The sequence below is a fragment of the Osmia bicornis genome, chromosome 3 (genome assembly GCF_907164935.1).
Source record: "Osmia bicornis bicornis chromosome 3, iOsmBic2.1, whole genome shotgun sequence".
NCBI lineage: Eukaryota > Metazoa > Arthropoda > Insecta > Hymenoptera > Megachilidae > Osmia > Osmia bicornis.
Genome location: NC_060218.1, coordinates 10,394,579 through 10,415,884, shown reverse-complemented (window position 1 = coordinate 10,415,884; position 21,306 = coordinate 10,394,579). Strand labels below are relative to the sequence as shown.

At 36.2% G+C, this 21,306-nt stretch overlaps 3 protein-coding genes across 7 annotated transcripts in view; all 3 read right to left on the bottom strand.

The window, feature by feature from the left end:
- The window catches only part of LOC114874315, a 125,338-nt gene extending 117,153 nt beyond the window's left edge, over nt 1–8,185 (bottom strand). Inside the window, exons 1-2 of one of the 2 annotated variants that reach the window (XM_029183494.2) lie at nt 8,052–8,185; nt 2,843–5,176 (exon numbers count right to left, since the gene is read on the bottom strand). In XM_029183494.2, coding sequence (XP_029039327.2) covers nt 2,843–4,940 — 2,098 coding nt within the window. In that variant the 5' untranslated portion in view covers nt 4,941–5,176; nt 8,052–8,185. Of the gene's footprint in view, nt 1–2,842; nt 6,304–8,051 lie in introns of those variants that run through there. The other variant, XM_029183495.2, reaches the window with a different exon arrangement.
- Nucleotides 8,186–13,807: 5,622 nt separating this feature from the next.
- LOC123987699 lies at nt 13,808–21,032 on the bottom strand. Its single transcript, XM_046285281.1, has 2 exons — nt 16,740–21,032; nt 13,808–15,984 (listed from the first exon to the last, which is right to left on the bottom strand). Exons 1-2 carry the CDS (start codon nt 20,340–20,342, stop codon nt 15,889–15,891), a joined length of 3,699 nt encoding a protein of 1,232 aa, XP_046141237.1. The 5' UTR covers nt 20,343–21,032; the 3' UTR covers nt 13,808–15,888.
- LOC114874307 overlaps nt 20,222–21,306 on the bottom strand; it is a 100,740-nt gene continuing 99,655 nt past the window's right edge. For all 4 annotated transcript variants that reach the window (XM_046285280.1, XM_046285279.1, XM_046285277.1 and 1 more), the window contains one exon: nt 20,222–20,308. The gene's annotated coding sequence lies outside the window, so the exon portion shown is untranslated. The remainder of the gene's footprint in view (nt 20,309–21,306) is intronic.

Below are 21,306 nucleotides of genomic sequence, written 5' to 3'. Positions count from 1 at the left end.
ATCACTTGACAAGTTCCAATCATGTTTCAATATAATATTAAGGATCCAAAATCTGTCTATTCAAATATCTTATTACCCTAATATCTAACACTGTAATATTTTAATATCCTAATATCCTAATGTTCTAACATTCTAAAATTCAATTATTTTAATATTCTAATATCCTAATATCTTAATATTCTAACATTCTAAAATTCGATTATTTTAATATTCTAATACTCCAATATTTTAATATTCCAATTATATTAATATTATATTATATAATATTCTAATTATATTCTAACTGAAAGAAGATTTCTAAGAATAGATGTGTCAAAATTTTATTTTTTACAAAATACTAATCTAATTATTCCCATAACTACTTTATTTTAAAAGTATTAAGAAATTTAAATAAAAACGAACGTTTAATTCATTTACAGTATGCATTTACGTATGAAGGTTTTTTTTTAAAGCAAACATGAAAATACGATTGGCCCGTCGGTGAAATGAAAGTTTTTCACAAAAAAGGACATTAATTCCGCAGAAACATTTACTAGATTAACGTTCAGTTACTACGAAGAGTAATGTTCATTTATCACGATGTAATAGTTTCCTACGTGGCAGCCTTTATCACTATTGCATTTCGTGCTCACGAACTGTTATTCAACAAAGTAGAATACTGCAGGCGCTGCAGTTTTGTTTTATACACCTATCTGCAGTTGAGAAAGGCATTGTTTGAAATTATACCCTGAGTTTATTTCAATCGACCCAAGAGAATTCATTTATATTTATGTATACACAAAGTCGATGCTCAGCTAAGGGATTTATTTGACAATTATTATTTTTGTATAAGTAATTAGTATTTACTTTTAAAATATTTTTCTTTCAATTTTTTGATTAATATTAAATATTTTTCTTTTTCTCTTCCCATTTTATATACAATACATGCAATTACCAAAATATTATTAGATTTAGTCATTTTCATTAATTAAGTTCCCAAAAATAATATTGAAAACAAGTGTCTGTATTAGAATACATCGTTAAGTGAAGAGTCACATATTAGTAACATATTAGACGGTTTACTGTTCCCCGACATTATCGAGGACATGCTGAAATGTCAGGAAGCGTTTAAAAGCCACTTTAATCCGACCTTTATTTCGTTGGGCATTCCGTCGGAATACTCCAGCAGAGAAATCACTAAAAGCTTCAAAGAGACGAGTAATCCAATTTCCAATGAGAATTGAACGTCAGCTATATCTAACCACCTACGTAAATGTGATCAAGTTTTCAATAGCAATGGCTAAATTATTATTTCAATTTCGGCTCAATTTTCGTTTAATACAATCTATAAATAAATACTGAATAAAAACAATCTGTCGATTATCTTGTGCACTTAAATGCAATTTCTAATTTTTTAATACTTTTATGGTTTTTACTATGATACCAGCTCTTTTTAGGTGCAGAATGACATCATTAGGACTTCTGCTTTTGCAAAAGAATTTTTAAAAGTAATTCTATTACGATGGTATCCAAAATTTTTTAATAAAATTATCTTGTAATTTTTTTCTAAGGAAACCAGACGCCCACCCCACCCCTTATCTATTTAACCCAATGATTTATAAATGGAATTCAAAAGATTTTTCAAACAGCAACGAATACAACACGCATTGATAGACGCGTCGTTTATTCAAATCATATTTTTTTATTCCTTTTCGTTTTATCGACCACGAGTCGGATACAAACGGCGAGCACTAACATTGTTCGCGGAACAATATTAACGAACGTTCTTTGATATAATGCAAAAGTTTCGTCATAACGGGACGCTGAATATTTCTCGAATGCCATCGAGAGTCAGTCTCGGGTAAATACGATGGATCGCGGTGAAAAGCGAGCGAGCTTTTAAAGCAAAAGTTTTCGCATTAGCGAAAGATGTCCGTTTACGTGGACCACCTGCTTGAAGGATAATTCCCCACGCTGTTCGTTGTCGAGAACCGAAATCCTTGAAATTCCTTGGCAATTAAAGAGTTTACTCGTCAAAATGTCTTTCCCTATGATTTTATTCTTCTCAGGTAAATTGGTTTATGTTCTTTTCTAAACCACTCTGGAAATATTTGACTATTCTCTGTTTAAATGAAATTAGGTCACTTTTAAATAAAAAAGTAGTATTTTCCTTTTTATCACTTTAACTTTCTCTAACTCAATTCTTTTTGATCACTAAATGAAAATGATATAATGTGAAACTACTGTAAATATAATAAATTTTACTTTAGAATATTAACTAACAATCAATTTATAATATTAAATATTTATTTTAAATTTCATGTTTTTTAAGAATAGATTATTTTAAAAATTGAAAAAATGTAACTCGTTCCAAGTATCGTAACTGATTATAACTAATTACTAATTTAGGTCACAAGGACTCTTAAGAGACGCGAGCGCGTTAGAATTAAAACGAGAACGGACATGAAATCTTATCTTAATTCAACCAAAATAGCAAGTCACGGCATCGATTAATTATATTTCCACGCACCTAGAAACTGTCTCATTAACCAACTTTTGTGTATCTCAAGTATACCAGTATCTATGTTTTATCTTTTACCACTCGTCTCTTAATTACCCTGCAATTATATCCGTCCGTCAACCTAATTACCCCGCAATTTTGACTGTAACAATTGTCAAAAGAGAAATTTATTCAAAGCGGAAAAACGATTAAGCCAGACAATTTTCTCTTCATAACTATTTCATCAGTATCATCGAGCTACGTTGCCCTCGATCAAACTCAATTAAAACTTCTTCCTCTTCGCATAATACAATCTCGCATTCCATGCAAACAGACAAAGAACAAAAGCAATTCAATCCTTACCTTGCACACCGCGCTCCTTTTTCCTGCGTCGAAGCTTCCTCCTCTGCACTTTCTCCGTGTAATTAGAAGACGACGAATCGTCGCAACCGGGAGCTTCTTGCCTCTCAGCGATCCTCCTGGCTTCCTCTTGCCTCTTCTTCAGCAATTCGTACACCCTATTGAAATAATCTCTGGCAATGTCCTCGTTCGACTTGTTCGTCAGCACGCCTTCTCCTTTCAAGCAATCGAAACCGTCAACCGATTCGTCTACTTTAGAATCGTCCGTACGCCCCGTCTCTTCTGGCTCTTCGCTGCCGTCCACGATCTTAAACGTGTCGCTCTTCTTCACGTTCGATCGAGCGTACAGGTCCTTGTAATCCTTAAACGCGTTCCTGGGAATGGTATTGTAACCGCAATCGGGAGAGTTCAAATTAGACGCACCGTTCCCTTCACTCGTTGTCAGAGGATTCCTCGAGGTATCGGACAGTTTATCAACGACCAAGTAATTTTCCTGTAGGCTAGTACTCGGTCTCGAGCAATCGGAAATCACGTCGGAAGAATCCTTCAGCGGCGGGTCCTTGGGGATTCGTCGGCTGTCGCGTCGCTCGAAAGGATTCACGCAATTCCGCAAGTTCTGACAGACCTTGCAGTTCTTGAAGGTGCACAGATCCGGCTGGAGATCCTTCCACCTCGGTTTACTCATAAAGTCCTCCTCTTTCGCATCTTTCTCTAATTCATGCTGCAGCTTCTCCTGTTTTTTCCTTTCTTTGTATTCCCGCCAGGAGAGGTCGACGTTGTCCTGACTCCTGATGCGCCTCGGAGGATTCTCCTGTTCCGAGTCGAAGCTCGCTCCCATCCGACCCAGCAGCACGTCGCTCTTCGTCTTTCGGTACAACTTCCGTTTCTCGAAACCGTTGGATTCCCGAGTTTGGGATCTCTGTCGATCGCTCAATTCGAACGTTTCAGGATTCCTGCCTCCGGAGCGACGAAGAGACCTCTGTCGGAAGGAGTCCTCGATAGGTGACCTGTTGGTCTTCGATCTCTCCCTCCTCACTTTCTGCCTGTCCTTCGGATGAATTTCCGGCTCATACTTGAAGACGCTCGTCTCGCTGCGCACCTTTCGGGTGCGATAACCTCTCGGGTCCTCGGCAGGAGCGTAATCCGAGTACCTCTTTTTAATTCCACCTGTCTGCATGTCGCATCTGCTCGAGCTTCGGGATCGTTCCTGATCCATCTTCTGCTGGATCTTCCTCTGCAGGAACGCTTTCACCTTCTCCAGCTCCTCCTTCTTGATAGCACTTCTTATATTACCCGTATCTTCATCCGATGGTTCTTGTTTAATCGCCGCTCGAAGACGATTCAGACCCTCCTCGATCCTCTTGCTTCGCACTTCCTCTTCGTCGATCCTTGATTTCGGCTCGTCGCTGGTCTCCTCTTCAACGTGGACGAGTCTGGGCAGAGTCTCGCTCTGACTCCTGAAGTAAGCCTTCACCTTCTTGCACCTCTCCTTTGCGAGCTCCTCCGGACTCTTCCCGAAAGTGCTCTTCGTTCGAAGGTCATCGATGATCTGCTGTCGTAGATAATCACCCAAGGAGTACCTCTTCGGGTTCGCTTTTGTTTCCTCGTTTTCTTTTCTTTCGAAATTAACCGAGTGTCTCTTCTTCCCCTTTTTCTCTCTTTCTTTAACCGTCACTTCGCTTCTCGATTTTCTCGGCTTGTAACCGAAGTCGCAGCTTCCAAATTTCGTGCTGAACCCATCGACGTTCCTATTCCCTCGTGCTGGTAGTATAATCGTGCTAGGAGTGGACGACGACGAAAACGACGATGAAACGGTCCTCTCGCTCGTTGGAAACTCCTCGTGAGACCTGAGACCTTCTCGAAAAGATCCTCTGGCTCTCTGCGCTGTTCTTCCAGTCGTCTCCACCAACAGGCGACCATCTTTGTCCAACAGCTGGATGACAGGAAGCGTGTCTGCGGACGTGGTCAGCTCCCACTCCCAGTGCAGCGGTTTATCCACCTTCAATCTGATGATCGGTTCCGCAAGTTCGCTCGACGACGAGGAATCCGGATTGACCAGACTCGACGACGCGGCTCTTATAATCGGGTGAGCGTTCTTCATGTTTCCGGTTCGCAAGCCTCTCGTCGTTTCTTGCCGCGGGCTTCGATCGCCTCAACTTTCGAGGGTTCCTTAACGATTTCACAGAATCGCTCTGGGTTCTTCGCACGATATCCTTGCGTTCGGAGATAATAAAACGAAGAATCATCAATTTAATGAGCTTTGCGATTTGGCACAAATCGTTTGGGTTATTTTATGAATCTCTGCTGAATTTGAAACGGGTTCATTTTTCTTCGTTTCTGCAAAAATTGAAGAATAATTTTTACTATAAAAGTACTTCAAGCCTGAAAATCGCATCTACAATTCCAAGAGAGACATCAATATCGAAGTGTCACCATTTCTTCGATTCCTCTGAGATCCTGTTATAAATCACTCTTGAACTTCAGATGCGTTCTTGCGATTTGGTATAAGATAAAGACAACATTTTCGAATTCGAGTCAATATTGAAATATCATCAGTGAGGAGTTCTCTTCAATCGGAAAATCGAGTTACATGCTCGACTCCAAAGGTAATATCAAAGTGTCAACCTGGCACACAAATATTCGTTTGCTTCCGTCAAATGATTTCGCAACGGAACAAAGACGTTAACAAACTTCGTTGCACGTCGTCGAATAGCTATAAAACACACAGTTAGCAACACTGTTTCACTTAACTGCGCGAAACCTCGTTACACCGTATCCATTATCGAAAGTCAAACATTTGCGCGGGCTGATAAAATATTTTCAAACAGAGGGCAAATATTTTTGCGGCGATGACCACACGAAATTCAACGTTCGCTTTACCTTGCGGCCTCGTTAAATCGATCGGTCGATGCATTAGGGATCGCGAAATCGATCATTGTCTCTCGTTCGCGCTGTTCTGCTCTCGTTTGTTGCTTATTTTCGAAGAGCCATCGACAGCCGTAAGATGGAAAATGATTTTTCGACGAAGAACATTATGCAACCCGGTTTCAAACGCTTGGCAACTTGTCAAAATCGACGGAGTTTGACTGAGACGCTTCCGAAATGCTCTTCGTACACTTCCATCGATCCTCCTTACCTCTGTTTACGTTTATTATTCACAAACTAACGCCAGAGTTTTTCCCTTTCCGTCGAAAGAGGAACGAGTCTAATGAATATTGAGGAACGTTTCTTTTACTTTCGAGAAACAGCTTGTTCGGCTATGGGTAAGTAATGAATTCACGCGAGCTCCTGCAACGTGAGTGAAAATGTAAACAGCTGGATTTAGTCCTAACTTCTTTCTATTTCTAAATATTCTATCCCGAGGATAATTATTCTTCAAGGTAAGATATTCTGAAATTCAAAGGCTTTTTCAATATTCTCACCATCTCTTCTTTTTATTTCTATAATTCTTTTATTTTTATAATTTTAACTATCAGGTTTCTATGAATCTTATAATTTTATTTTTGACACAGTTTTTAATATAGACTAAATGAAATAAAAATTAAAGGAATTTTAGAAAATGTTAATTAAAATCTCCAAGTACAGAAACTTTAAAACGAATCTAACAGACACCAATGGAAGTATCCATTTCTTTCATTTTCTTTTCTTTTTCACTCAGAAAATGATTAAAAAACAGGTATGAAATCACGATTGGTTAACACGTAACACAACTTTGAAATAAACGTCTGGCAAGATCGTAACGCTGGTAACGTTCACCGCCCGTTTCGAATCCGTACTGGCGAGAAATGACGGCTGGTTTGCACGAAAGCCAAAGTACGCGTGTTTACATCCACTGGTTATAAATAATCTAGCGGAAAATCGACTAGGATATTGAAATTTTTCCAGTAGAAACTAGTTCCGTCCAATTGTCCAAGAAAGATTCAACAGCATAATTTCTCTTTCTATTGAAAGTTTAACGTTACATCTACCTCCAGGGTCATATTACAGAATTGAAAAATCAGTCTTTATTTAATTAAAATTGCATCCATTTTCAAATCAGATCACTATAAAAATCTAAACCATACAAGCAATGTGATTACTTTACCTTGCAACCCCTAAATAGAAATTAATTTATCAGCTACACTTGGTTATATACAACCTCGATAATTTTTATAAATAATCTACAAAATATCCCCTTTTTAATGAAAAAAGATCCAGATGAATTGATCGAATGGTTCTTTTGGAATAAATTTCTGAAGATGTTCGATGGTAGATATCTACCCCCATAACAAAGCACAGTGCACTCGTTCCAGGAAACAAGATTCGTTTCCAATTCATCCCAATCACGAAAGGAACAACGAAAGCCTGATCTCGAACAAGATCAATAAACGAAAGGAAAGATGGGTTTAAGGTACGATTCCACGAGGCACCCTTCGACGAATTCGATCACGAAACACTAATTGTAAGCTGAAAGGTGTCCTGGTTTCCGGCATCGACGTCCCGCCAGCAACTGTACCCACAGATCTCAAAATATCTTCGAAGATATAGTCAGTTGGCTGGATGAAACGAAAAACTGAGAAATGAACATTCTATTCAATATACTTTATTGTATCAGTGGATGAAATAGAAGAAATGTACAAAATTTGGATAGTTCTTCATTTTTATGTTGAATAAGGATATTGAATTAGATTAAAAGGAACTGATATAATAAATGATATTGTGACCTAAATTTCGTTGACCTGGTTTCGTTGAATTCAAGATTCTGCGATGAAAATTCAATGTTTAGAATAATATATTTTGTTTAATTGAAAATTGAGGGTATCATTATTAATATAGACAATCCAGGTGAGATTTTTAGTTTTCTAAGAATAATTATAGTCACCCTTAAATTTGAAATAATTATGTTTCATAGAAATCTGATTTAAGGTGTCACAAATCAACAATCGTAGATTTTGAATTAATGCTATCTGTGCATCTTCCTGAAAATGATTTATTTTAAATTTTTGTTCAACGACCACCTTCCACACCTAAAAACATTTTCACCTAAACATTTCCAATAAAACCGTAGCTATTATGAAATCATTCAATTTCCATATTTCTATCGTATCAATGATTCAAGCGAGCAACTGATCGATCGTTGACGAACAGCCAACCATATTCAGATGAACGTGACGAAAGAGCAGAAACAGCGAGAAGGAATCGAAAGATCGATCGAATCGGCGATCGAACTCACCTCTGGAATCCGGTTACGTAAACACGGATCGCGACTCTTTCCGCGTACGAACCGTCTGATCGATCGATCGATCGCTATCGGCGTGCACCATCGTCGATCGTGTGACTCGCATACGAGCCAGCCACGGATTCACTGAGACCGCGCCGCGACGCGACGCGACGCGACTCGACGCGGCTGCGTGGCGGCACCGGCCTCACTGTAAACCCACGGTGGCGTCATACCGATCTTAAAATAAATCCCGCGGGATCCGATGGCTAGGATACAGGAATTCCGGCACGTGGGATGTGTCACGAATATCATTTGCCACCATGATCCCACATGCTGCCATCCTACAGGTATGCACGCCAGTTCGATCCTACACCATCTCCTCTTCGACGTGTATTTCGAGAAATATAATCGAATCTTAATTTGGAGTCGTTAGGAATAATAAGTGGCAGAAGTTAATGATACTTTTGGAAGATTTCAGAAATTTTAACAATTTTTTTAAATGACAAAATTGGCATAATTGGTAGGTGTGTTATATAATTTTTGGAGGTAATTACCAAAATTTGATGATTTTTTAATTATTTACTTATGGAAGAAAAGTAATAGCTGATATGTAATAATTTGTTTAATAATTGTGTAATATATGTATATAGATTGTTTCTCACTAATGAAGGGTAGTATTTAAAAAAGTGGTATTTGACAAAATATTTGATACAATTACGTGCCTTTAAATAATAAAAGTTTCTGTGAAAGATAATTTGTTAAATCATAGCTCAATATTAAGAATCATAATTTGAAATAATTTTCATTGGACTTGTTTCTGGCAACTTCACAGAAATTTCGTGATTTTCTTCTGAAATCCTTGATCTCTATGCCATTTGAAGCATTAACATAGTTAACAACAAAAATTCTACTCGAGTAGCTGAAAGCTTGATGCAAAGTTTCATCGAAAGTTTCTTTAGAAGTTTCCAACTGTATATACATACATAACGCGAAATTTGACTAGGAGATGAAGACCTCTTCAGGTGCTCCTGCATTAGAGCTACACGACATTGTTTGCCTAAGATAAAGCGTAGTCCCTGTGGATCAATGGTCTATGGAAAATTTGTTTACTTTCGATCAGAGGGTATGATGCAAGTGCATCTATGCACTTCACTTATCTGTAGAGGTAAACCGGCAAATCTGAGCATATTTTTATTCTTTCAAATAAAAAATTCAAGATAGTATAAATTTAAAATAAATAATTTTCAAAAAATTTCAGAATTAAGTGTAAAATGGGAAGACTCCAGTTTGGTATAGCCATTGCAATTAGAGTGAGCTGTACATCTTATACTAATTATGGTGCTGCACTAATGAGGTTGCAGCAATAATTTAGACAAATCGTTAGGTAACAATGACAACAATAATACTATTCTAATAAATAATAAAAAAGCTCTATGTCCCATAAGGAGTTACATAATTAATGGACGTAATGTTATAAAAAATTTCATAATTTCAAATCATAGAACGCAATTGATACTTGTTCGTGACTATTCGATATGATGATAATTTGAAGGCAACGTTTGAAATAATTCAATTCAGCGATGACGAAGTTAATTAGATCGTGTCGTCGGAATCAAACGACCCAACTTGCCACCTAAATTTAGGGAGAATTATACGCGTGAGCTGTCATTAATCGATAGCAAGGACCGTTAATAGACGCTCCATTTACGCAACATTTATGCAAAATCTGAGTCAACGTAGGAACACGTAATTGCCAAAAATTGCCATCTCTTATATAAATCACTACGTTACTCATCTCCAGCGATTGTGCAACAAGAAAGCGCACCTCTGAAGAAAACAACAGCTGAAGGAAGGTCTCGTGAATTTTTGCAAACGAAAACTGTTTGTTAACTTGTCTAAATCTAACGAGAAATACATATTTTATGTTACTGGAATCAGATAACTCTATGCCTCTGTTGTATCATAAACGTACATACAAATTGCAAAATCATATTCAATTAGATATTATAATTTTATTATACTTCATAAACAATGCAACAGAAATGCAGTTGCAATCATTTCTATTCAATTCTCAACAGAATTTCATTTTATTTATTCAAAATTCCTCTGTTTAAATTTCTAATTAACATTAACTTTATTTCTAACTTTAAATTTCATTTCATTTCAATTCAAAGGAATTTCTGTTTCAATTATACTTTGAATACAGGTAATTCCAATGCAATATAATAAACATATTTCGAGGTACTGCAATCATAGGAATTTATAATTAAATTATTCATTAATATAGTGGGGAAAAGTATTCAATTCTTCGAAAAAGGAGATATCTATACCTACATTTTTTAAATCAAGCGACAGGTGTTCGAATGAAACGCGAGACACTTTATAGCATAGAAAATAATAATTTATTTAGCGGAAATATAAACGTACAGTGTACTGCGGGAAAAACATCTGTTTCGAAATAAACAGAAAACGTCAACTATCCCTCAACGGCAAATGACTCTATCGCGTGTGATCAGGCATTATTCCTGTATACATTTTTCATCTCGTACAATACTAGAATTTCTCTAAATGTTATAAAACAGTAGTAAGATATTCGTCTTTGTCTAAAAACGTATTACGAAAGTTAATTCCTCTAAACTTTTATTCGCGATTCTCTCCTCCTCCGGGAGAAACTAGCTCGTCTCCAAGCGTTGAAAAATTCTACAATGGATCCTTTTCGCAAGTTTCTTTTGACAAATTTTCTCAGATCTATTTCTTCACTTTTTCACGACTTCTTTTCTTAAGTTTAAATTCAGGTTGTATTACTAATGCTAAATATTTGAAATCAACGATTCAATTTTTTCTAATTAAACAGTCAATAATCATTTATATAATGAATCATTTATAGGATGAATTAATATTATTAATACATATTTTTTTAACAAGTTTAAACAATTACAGATCCAAGGATTTTAATATTAAGTACACATTTAAAGCACCTATTAATTGCTAAACTTTAATTAATGTCACTAAATACAATTCTCACATTGATTAATACGATCAGCATAATAAAATATTAATTCATGTTCTAACTTTCCAATAAATCTGTAAAAATATTCTAAAATTTAAAAATTCTTACAGAATCGATAAAAGCCTTCCATCTATATACAAATTATTTAATAAAGATTTCACAGAATAAATATTTCTAGAAACTGAAAGTAATAGAATAAATGATTGCACATGCAACTAACTTAATATTTCAAATTACCTAAATCCATTGACTTTAATAAAAATTATTAAGGGTCAAAAAACGCTTCATTTTTCAATTAGGCCTTCTTATAACGTTGTTATAATATCTGTTTAAATATATCTTCCCTTTGAGAAATCGGTTATATGTGATAATACCTAAATTTAATATCTAAGTATGTCTTTAAAATTATTAAGATTCGAAAATATCTAATTCCGTGTTCAAAATCCGGAGAATTCTTGAAAACTGCATTCAGACGAAAAGAATCCACTGTATCGCGTTTTATTGCTTTCTCAGGCCATGTTTTCAAGCGTAACACACCGAAACACGATGAATCTTGAAAATTATAGGCTTTACGCTATCTATTCACGTAAATTAATGTTATTAAAGGTCGCACAACGAACGGGGTTTGGGGAATTAATTGCATTGCGTTTTACAGAATCATTATCGCGTAATAATACTCACATTCATCTTGTATAAGTACATATGCATATATATGTCTCTAAATATATGCAACAGTCGTTTCCATTTGTCTTCGAGCAAACCGCAGATGCTCAAAGAAAGTAAATAAATTATTTAAAAAATATTAAATATTTCTGTATAAACGTATTAAACTGCTGCTTTGAATGTTATTTTTCCAATATGTGAATACCTTCGTTTGAAAATTAAAATCCAATTTTAATCAATATACTATTGCACACATTTTATAAATCTAGGTCATGATTGATCCAAGCTCTGCCATCCAAGGATTAAGATTAAAAATTGGAATGTATTATTTGTTTACACGTAATTCAAATCGAGATGCTAAATTGGATTATTTTATTCAATTTTAAATCTTCTCAGGTCACGTTAACTTCTTGAGATTGTTAATTTTATAAATATTATTACGAGAGACATACGTGGTGTATATTTTATTATATTAACAATCACAAATGTAATACAAAAGGAAACTAAATCAATAATAGATAATTTTAAAAATAAAAAACCTTCTTTTTAGTTCAATTGTAATATTCACTCGTGTTTTATTTATTATATCAATGATTGCTGTTCAAACAATAAACTCGTTATTTTCATAAAATTCGCATAAAAATAACAGATACTTCAATATTTAGAATTCAAACAATATCACCTTCCTTCGGTACTGACATCTGACATTTTTCCTTATTTCAAGTTGTTATTCTTCTTCGCGCAATCCATATTTACATAGCTGGTACCTTAAATGAAATCCAAGCATAAAATAATCGAAATTCACGTATATACAAACTTCCTCGAGATACTGAACTGCTTCAAAGAAATCAAATATTATACATTTGCAAAGAAATCGATTCATTATTTTTTTACTTTTATTCTACATCCAGGTTTTGCACGAACACAAACGGATTCGACTGAGTGTACACGAAAGGGTAAAAGTTATAATAGGGTAAGTCACTTCGTATTCATTTTAAAAAATAAAAAATTGTAGTGGAATAACTAATAAATATCACGATTACATTTCATAAAAAATATCCCCTTTTTTAAAATAGAACTGCATATTATTTTTTAAAATATTTCCTAATTATACCACAACCAATTTTTATTATTTCAATCTTGAATTCCAAAGATTTATTAACTCTTAGATTTTATTTATTACTGTTTTCTAAGGATAAGCTTCAAATTATTATTTTAGATGTTATTTTGCTAATATATGAATTGACCTATATATTATTTTGCAAGTTTGGGTTACAATTAACCCAATAGGCTTCTGATAAATAAAATATTTAAAAAATTGACTTATACCACTATAATCTTCACCCTCTCTAATAATAATACTATTGTAAGTCTCAAAAAGCATTCCATTTACGTGTTCCTATTGTATCAACGACACTTTACTCACTTTGTTATCATTAATCGTCTTCTATATCGTATAAAGTAATGCACTCGCACGAACGATAAATTATCATACTTACAATAAGTCAACAGAGAGGCGAATAAAACGTTTGCATAATCACGTTGCATTAATCTCATTCGATCAAACAATTGCACGTTTTCGAACAAAAAATTCTTATCTATATGTGTATGTGTATGTGTGTGTGTGTGTGTGTGTGTGTGTGTGTGTATCACCTTTCGTGCCTGTCGTTGTGCTCTTTTCCAAAAATACTGCCATTTCAATTCGTGTACACGTGCCATTTATCACCATTTCCTGTTTGCATGTCGCGTAACAGTGAATTTTTTGGGTTGTTGCATATCAAATGATTAACTTGAAAAACGTGAAATATTTGACATAACTTGATAACATAAAAGTACCACAAAATGGTACTTATGGGACGTTAATGTAAAGTTTAATATTTCATAGAAATTTTGATGGTAAAATATTTGTTAATATTCTTAATGCAAAATGGGTGGTTGTTAATTACAATAAATTCAATTAAGATATTTTGAAACAAAGGCTGATTGATGAAACATCTTGTTGACCACGTAATTAATCGTCACTTTATTTTTATTTAAATTATCAGATATTAATTGCAATTTCAAAATTAATAATATATAGAATAACCAGTGGAATACCTTAAAATTATTTAAATAATTTTTCCTTTGATTAACTAATGGTTAACTAAAAATTAAAAATGGAAAAACACAAAATATCATGTTTATGCAGCACTGAACCTAGCTAATTATGGGCTTAATTATCTGTTTAAAAGATCTTTATAATATTTTTTATATTCCTATAGAGCATAACTGAAAAATAATAAATATTCCAAAAATCACCCTGATGTGGCGATTGAATGCAGACAGAAGACCTCAAAGGGTTAATTTGTACTCTTCAATTAGGATTCCTTAATTAAAACGTTGAATGCCATGGGGGATCACCGGTGATCAGCAGTGCGAATTCCATGTACTCGAATAATTCAAACAAAAGTAACTATTACAGCAACAATATAAATTGGTAAATTGGAAGCTTGAAATTTAAGAATTAATTCGAAGTTTCACTATGTGACATTTTCACTCTAATGACTGTTATGCTCCTCGCACGGTACATACACATAAATGACTCGTGAGCACCGAAATGACAGCACTTTTTACGACACTGAAATACTGACGTGTATTTAAATCGAATAGCTGAACGCGTATACGCAACGAAAACAGCGCAACAAGTATAGTATTTCCATGTTCTACTCTACCACGTAAAATTACTTCCACCTTTACGTTACGATTACACGATACACGCAGAACAATGGGGTTAATACGCGCGCGAAATCTGCGTTACGATATTTTATCTCCGAAAAAACAACGTTCTCCTATAGAAAGGATGCGCAAGGAAGGTTGCGACAATAACAGAGCTAAAAGCTGTTTGCCGTTTCGTTTAACATAGACGACTAAGGCGATCGGAGAACGGAAACTAACCGTGCAAATTGAGCTTAACGAAAGAACAGATTTCCATTTTCTCTTTTTTATATACAACACTTTGTTTCTTACGATTGCTGTCCTATTTTCTTAATTTAAATATCACTACCACTGCACATTCTTCTACTAAGAATTAAATTATCACCCTACAAAAACTAATTAATTATCTATAATTATTTTTTTATATTTTATTTTTCATTATTTACTATTCCTTCTTCAATGAACTGTTTACAAAATAAAAAAGAAAAAAAAAGAAATAGATTGTCTAATTGTATCTAATCAAGTCTAATTTTGATACCTGAAGTAATTGAATCACAATGCGAATGATTTCAATTAGCTATCTTAAATTACTAACTCAATAATAATACTATTTAAAATCAATTATACCAAACATACTCAACAAATAACACTAAAATTAAATCATAGATAATGAAGATAAGAATTTTCATTTAAAGTTTATAATTTCTCCTATTAATTGTTAGATCTACTTCAATCAATGGTATTTTACAAAATTGTCGCGACAGGTCATTACGTCACACAAGAAGCAGGGATTCGAACAAAGCCACAGAACGCAGGGTTTTTGTTCCTCTTCCTGGAGGGTGTAATAAATCTAGGAAAGCCGTATTAGCCGAAAACACGTAAAGTAAGTGGAACAAAATGATGCAAGAAATTGCAAGGACAAGCACCGTGGAAACGTGCTTACCTCTAACAGAGCCGAATTAAATAAATCCAGACCAAAGACAACTAATGGAGTTGACCGAAAAATTTGTTTGCCCAGTGAACCCGCGATAATTCTAAATCCTCTTGGGAAAAGGGAACATCTGCTTGTTACCATTTAACCATGAACGTTACAGGAAATGTGCATTGGACAAATGGTGTAGTTAAACACAAAATTCTTCTCTCAACACATTCTCGACTATTTTGTTTGCTAAATAAAGAATTATAGCGTTTGGCAAATCTACTATTTTTCTAAAAATGAAATTTTACAAAATAATTATTATCATTTGCTATATTATCATAATTCAATTTTCCTCTAAATGAAACAGAGAAATATATAATTTGTTAGATACAAAAATGATATATTGCAAAATCTGTTCTTCGGTTAAGACCCTTAAAAAAGAATAGAACGTTTGCGAAACAATGATACAGCTGGGACGTAATAAAAATGTCGCGGGAAGATCTCACAGTGAGATTCGAGGGGAACGACGACGACCACGACGACTTATAGAAACTACAATTTAACTATACAGTACAATAAAATACGAGGCGTGGGGTTTCTGGTTTTGGAACGAAGCGATTAATACCTGAACATTCCTTGCATTCCGCTGCGGCTTGTATCTGCGGGGGAAAAACGAAGCAAACGATTATTTCACTTCATCTATTATAAATAATTATTTCAAACAGTGGGTCTAATACAACTAAAAACTTAGAAATAAATAAATTATTTAAAAATATACTTTTACATATTTTGCCCCTACTTGTACCCTCAAAATACATATACAAAAAATCAATAAAAATCATCAAGAAAAGTAATTAATATACCCTACCTACAAATATTGTTACAGATAAACACGTATTCAAAATTTCCTAACGCGTCATCCTATTCATTAAATTAACCCAATTACTAACTTGAGCAGCAACGTCTCAGAAATAAATAAATTATAAACGAGAAATTATTTAAAAATATACTTTTACATATTTCGCCCCTACTTGTACCCTCAAAATATATATACAAAAAATCAATAAAAATCATCAAGAAAAGTAATTAAAATACCCTACCTACAAATATTGTTACAGATAAACACGTATTCAAAATTTCCTAACGCGTCATCCTACTCATTAAATTAACCCAATTACTAACCTGAGCAGCAACGTCTCAGAAATAAATAAATTATAAACGAGAAATTATTTAAAAATATACTTTTACATATTTCGCCCCTACTTGTACCCTTAAAATATATGTACAAAAAATCAATAAAAATCATCAAGAAAAGTAATTAAAATACCCTACCTACAAATATCGTTATAGAAAAACACGTTTTCAAAATTTCCTAACGCGTCATCCTATTCATCCAATTAACCTAATTACTAACCTGAGCAGCAACGTCTCGTTTCTCGATTCGCGAGTCATCGTCCGCCAATTTCTCGGCATCTTGGCGATCCACTTTCCCACTGAAAACGGCTCCTTTCAGCGTCGGCCTGTCGGGAGCCCTTTTCCTTCCAGTTCTCGTATCCCGACTCCCGGAGGAGCGATCTTTGTCAGGACTTTTCGCACCGATCACCGTGAATCCACCTTGAAATTTCACCGACTTCTTTCTCTTCTTCTTACCGGACTGCGCGTACGAATCGCCGCAAGGCTCTCGCGACGAACTGATCCTTGAATCGTCTTTCAATTCCTCGACGTTAGACTTCTCGTCGGTTAAGCGATCCACGTACACGGGACAACCGATCGATTCCGGATTCTTCTCCATTAGCGATGCCCGTAGGGTGTCCTTCGCGTCGGAGGACTTAGATTTCGCCTCCAGGCCTCTACAGATGCTGACGACCGACCGGTGTCCGGCAACCTTATCTCTATCTAATTTATCTCTATCTTTAGAATCTTTGTCGGCGGTGGTCGCCTCGCGTCGAATCTCGTAATACCTAACGAAGCTCCTAACTCTACCTGGGGTTATTGTTACAGTGTCACGGGATTGGTCGTCACTTACAGCTACGGGTGTTACTGCCCTGTTATTGTCATTATTATTACAACGGGGTCGGGGGATCCTCCTAACTATGGCACTCTTCTTATCGCCGCTAAACGTCCTCCTGCTTCTTAAATCTAACCGTTCAACTCGATTATAATTCATATTTTCTTCCTCTCCGCGATCACGATCGTCAGATTCGTGTACTGATACGTCAGTCTTTTCACTTTTCAAAGGGTTCGCGCTGACCTCCGTATTATTTTCAACATATGCCTGCTGATCCTGCAATTCGACGCGATCCTCGCTCGTATCTTTCGACGATTCTGAAGAATCTTCGTTCTGGATAATCTTGGCTCTGTATAGATTCATTTCTGACATTTCAATTGGTTCTTCCAAGGATCTTGTTAATTTCTTTGGGTCTTCTTCCCTAACGCTGGTGTCTGATTCTCTTGGTAATTCTTGAATCTTATTGTCGTAGTCATTTGAATTTGAAACTTTAAATACCGAAGAGATAATCTTATCCTCCTGTTCCAATGAGAGCATTTTTGGTTTTGGGTCAGAGACTCCGTCGGAAGTTTCCTTGGTTATCTTACCATGGAAATTCTCCAGGTTTCTTGAAGTTTCTAAGTTCTGTTGATCCACATTTTGGTGAATAGAAGCAGTCATTTGAGGAAGAGTTTCAACGATGACTTTCTTCACTGGCTTCAATTTAATACTGTTGAAGTTGGACAGCAATTCGTTTAACACATTGCACTTTATCTCGCCAGGATTTTTCTCCTCCGATGGAGGGATGATTTTAGGTCTGATTAATTTTGGAACACTAGTATCTACCTTTTTTAACAACGCTTTAGATTCTTGTAAAATTTGTTGGATTTCTAGGTCCTTGCTTATCGAATCATTTAATCTGATTGCAATTTTATTTTCTGAAGGTGATTCCTCATTTATTATCAAGGAAGATGTTTTTGGATGAGCAGCAACAATTTCACAACTCGTCCAGATTTGATCCGAATCTTTAGACAGCATATTTTCCAGGAAAGAATTTCTTCGAACGTCAACTGGGACACTGATGCTTTCTTTTCTTTCAAAAATTTCAGCTTTTGTAATAATTTTGTTATCTTTCACCTCGTCGGGGTTTTTGTTACTCGATCCTTGAGAATCTTCTTCAGGTTGGTTTAAACTTTCACTACTCTCCTCTAAACTTGAATTTTCTTCTCCAAAGTCATTCGATGAAAAATCCTGACGATTCATCAGATTTCGTAATGATTCATTTACAAAAATTCTTCTTCTGTATTCCGTTGTCGATTTATCAGATTGATTATTTATTATTTGTCCATTTTCCTTTGTTTCTTCTTTAACTTCATTCTGTACTTCATCTAATACCGACTCTTCTTTAACAATATCATTTTCTGTTAGTTCGTGATCAAAATTTTCAATTTTATCTGTTACCAATTTTTGTTCTTCATCAAATTCATCTTTCACTTCATGTAGTACTGATTCTTCTTTCAGGATATCATTGTCTACTTCATTTACTGTCAATCTGTAATTGAAATCATCAATCTCACCTGTTACCAATTTCTGTTCACCAATTTCTAAATTTTCTTCAACGGTTTCTTCTTCTCGATCAACATTAGCATTCATTTCGTTCATCATCGACTCTTTAACATCACTCTCAATCTCATTTGTGTTATTATTTTCATTCTTCCCTTCATTCGAATCATCGAATCTATCAATTAAACAATCTTCTCTAATCTCTGCCAACACTACAGTGCACTCGGTTTTCGGTTTGATCAGATTCAACCAAGCCTTGCTGACCTCCGTAATCTTCAACTTAGGAAAAAGTGTATCATTTTGCAAATCCTGCGAGCTGGAGCTGTGAAACGAGTCTCTAGAATCATTTCGAGTAATTTCACATTCTAAGAAGGATTCTTGATCAGTGAATTCAATGACATTCGAGGCATCTTCCAGCGACATCCGCTCGGTGGAATGATTTCGTGTCCTCAAGATCGAGGTGAGGGGGACATCTCCAAATTCATCTGAATCCCGACGACTCTCATTCTCGATTCCCTCCGAACAATCCGTGTCATCGGCGATCTCGGTCAATCGCACGGAAGATCCGCGACAGAAGTTAACTTCCTCGTCCAGCAGAGGATCTATGTTTCCTAAACTATCGCAGGCTAGTTCCTCGTCCTCGTCCGGCGTCGAGGTGCTCGGCGACTCGATCACGAATCTCACCTTGGTCAAACGAGGAACCGAGGGCTCCTCTTCGTAGCTGTCGTAGCACATCGGCCCGGTCGATCGACGAACGTTTACCTTGTTGCTTCTGTCGATGTAGTCCTCGAAGATGAAACGATTCGACTCGTCGAACTTGTCGATAAAGTGGTCGGCAAACGTGGCGGTCCATCTGTCCAAACACCTCTCGAACGGTAGATTCGTAGTGGTGACACGGAAACAGAGTTCGTTCTCTTCGTCGTCCAACGAATTCTCGAAGGATTGGCGGCGAGGATCGTTAAGGGAGGTGGCGAACTCCGTGGACGATTTGTCGGGCGGATCGTCCTCCTGTTGCAACGTGCTTGACATAACATTTTGAAAGTCGTGCAGGGTGAAGAAGAGCGGAGGATACTTGTTGGTCTCCTTATTGGTGAACGCGAGTCGTGATTTTCTTGGCGAATCTACGACACGGTCTGAATTCTTTTCGTTATTACGCGTTTCGTTTATAATGGAAACACGATCGTTCGGCGTTTCTTCGGCACGGGCTGTTTCTGGGTCGTTCGAAACTCTTCCCTCTGACTGACGGGATTTGATTCGTCGAGCTGTCCGCGGCGGAGGCGGAGGAGGCGCCGAACGCTTTCTATCCGGCTTCCCGAGAGCCGCGCTCGGTGAAGTTTCTCGCGAAACAGGAGATCTAGCGATCGCCGCGGGCTTCGGTTTCCGCTTCTTGCGTCTAGGCGGGACCGGCGGCGGTGCGCTCGTCGACTCTGCGTCTGAAACAACGATTGATCGGACGTTGGTGTGCATGGCACTGGCAGACGTTCAAGAAGCTCCTCGCCTCTATTGTCCTCGGCTAACTCTTATCAATTTAAAGTTTCGACTGACTCGGTGTCGCGCGCTCGGCTATACCGGGAAACTCGACGAAGAGAAACTATACCGTGGCGCACAGGAAATTTATAGCGATCCCGGAGATTTATGTTTCTGCATGTCGCAGACCGTCGGACGACTGTTAACGCGAATGTTTTCAAACGATACTCGAAATACGGAAACGCGTGACTAACCCACGGTGTTAGAACGTCCGAGGGATACTAAGGGTGATTCCGTACAAATGACAGACGATCCTCTGGCTACCTCTTCCCACCCCTTCTCGCTTCGCGGTCAATAGCAGTGATTCACTAATGCTGGCAAGTTTAAATTTCCTATTGAATGAAGGAAGACCCTGATGGGATACGTCTGGGGAAATTCTAAAATCGATGCTGTTTCTGAACGTGATAGGACCGATAGGGTTACCTTTTGTCCCGGATAGGATTACTTTTCTTATTCAAATGTCCACGAATCGATTAAAGAAATTTTGTAAATTTCGTACAACGAAGCTTTAGATATTCTTTGTATTGAAATTAAGAAGATTCAAATTAGATTTGGGCGTTCCTTTGTTGTTTGGGTAAGTAATGAATCTAATTCAGTAAAATACTTTAGAAAATAGACAATAATGACATTGAGAGAAGAATAAAAGTGACAATAATTAGTAATTAAAATATTCAGAAATAAAATTAATTTGGAATATTGTGCGAAACAGAATATAAAAATAGAAAATTTAATATCATTCGAATTTTTTGTTTCTAACAATAGGACAAGCCTGACGTGATAGTTCGTATTAAACGAACAAGTAGGAAGAGTAGCAAATGATGCCGCCTCGAACTCTGAGCAAGGCTTCGCTCGTTAAGTGGATAAAAACAATTCGATTAAGTTACGTAGTCGATGTAGCCATGTA

What these genes read in the sequence shown, in the direction of transcription:
- LOC123987699 (XM_046285281.1), bottom strand. Translation starts at nt 20,342, where the DNA reads ATGCACACCAACGTCCGATCAATCGTTGTTTCAGACGCAGAGTCGACG. An exon ending in AACGAGACGTTGCTGCTCAG is followed by an intron (nt 15,985 to 16,739) that starts GTTAGTAATTAG and finishes TTTCCCCCGCAG; the next exon opens with ATACAAGCCGCAGCGGAATG.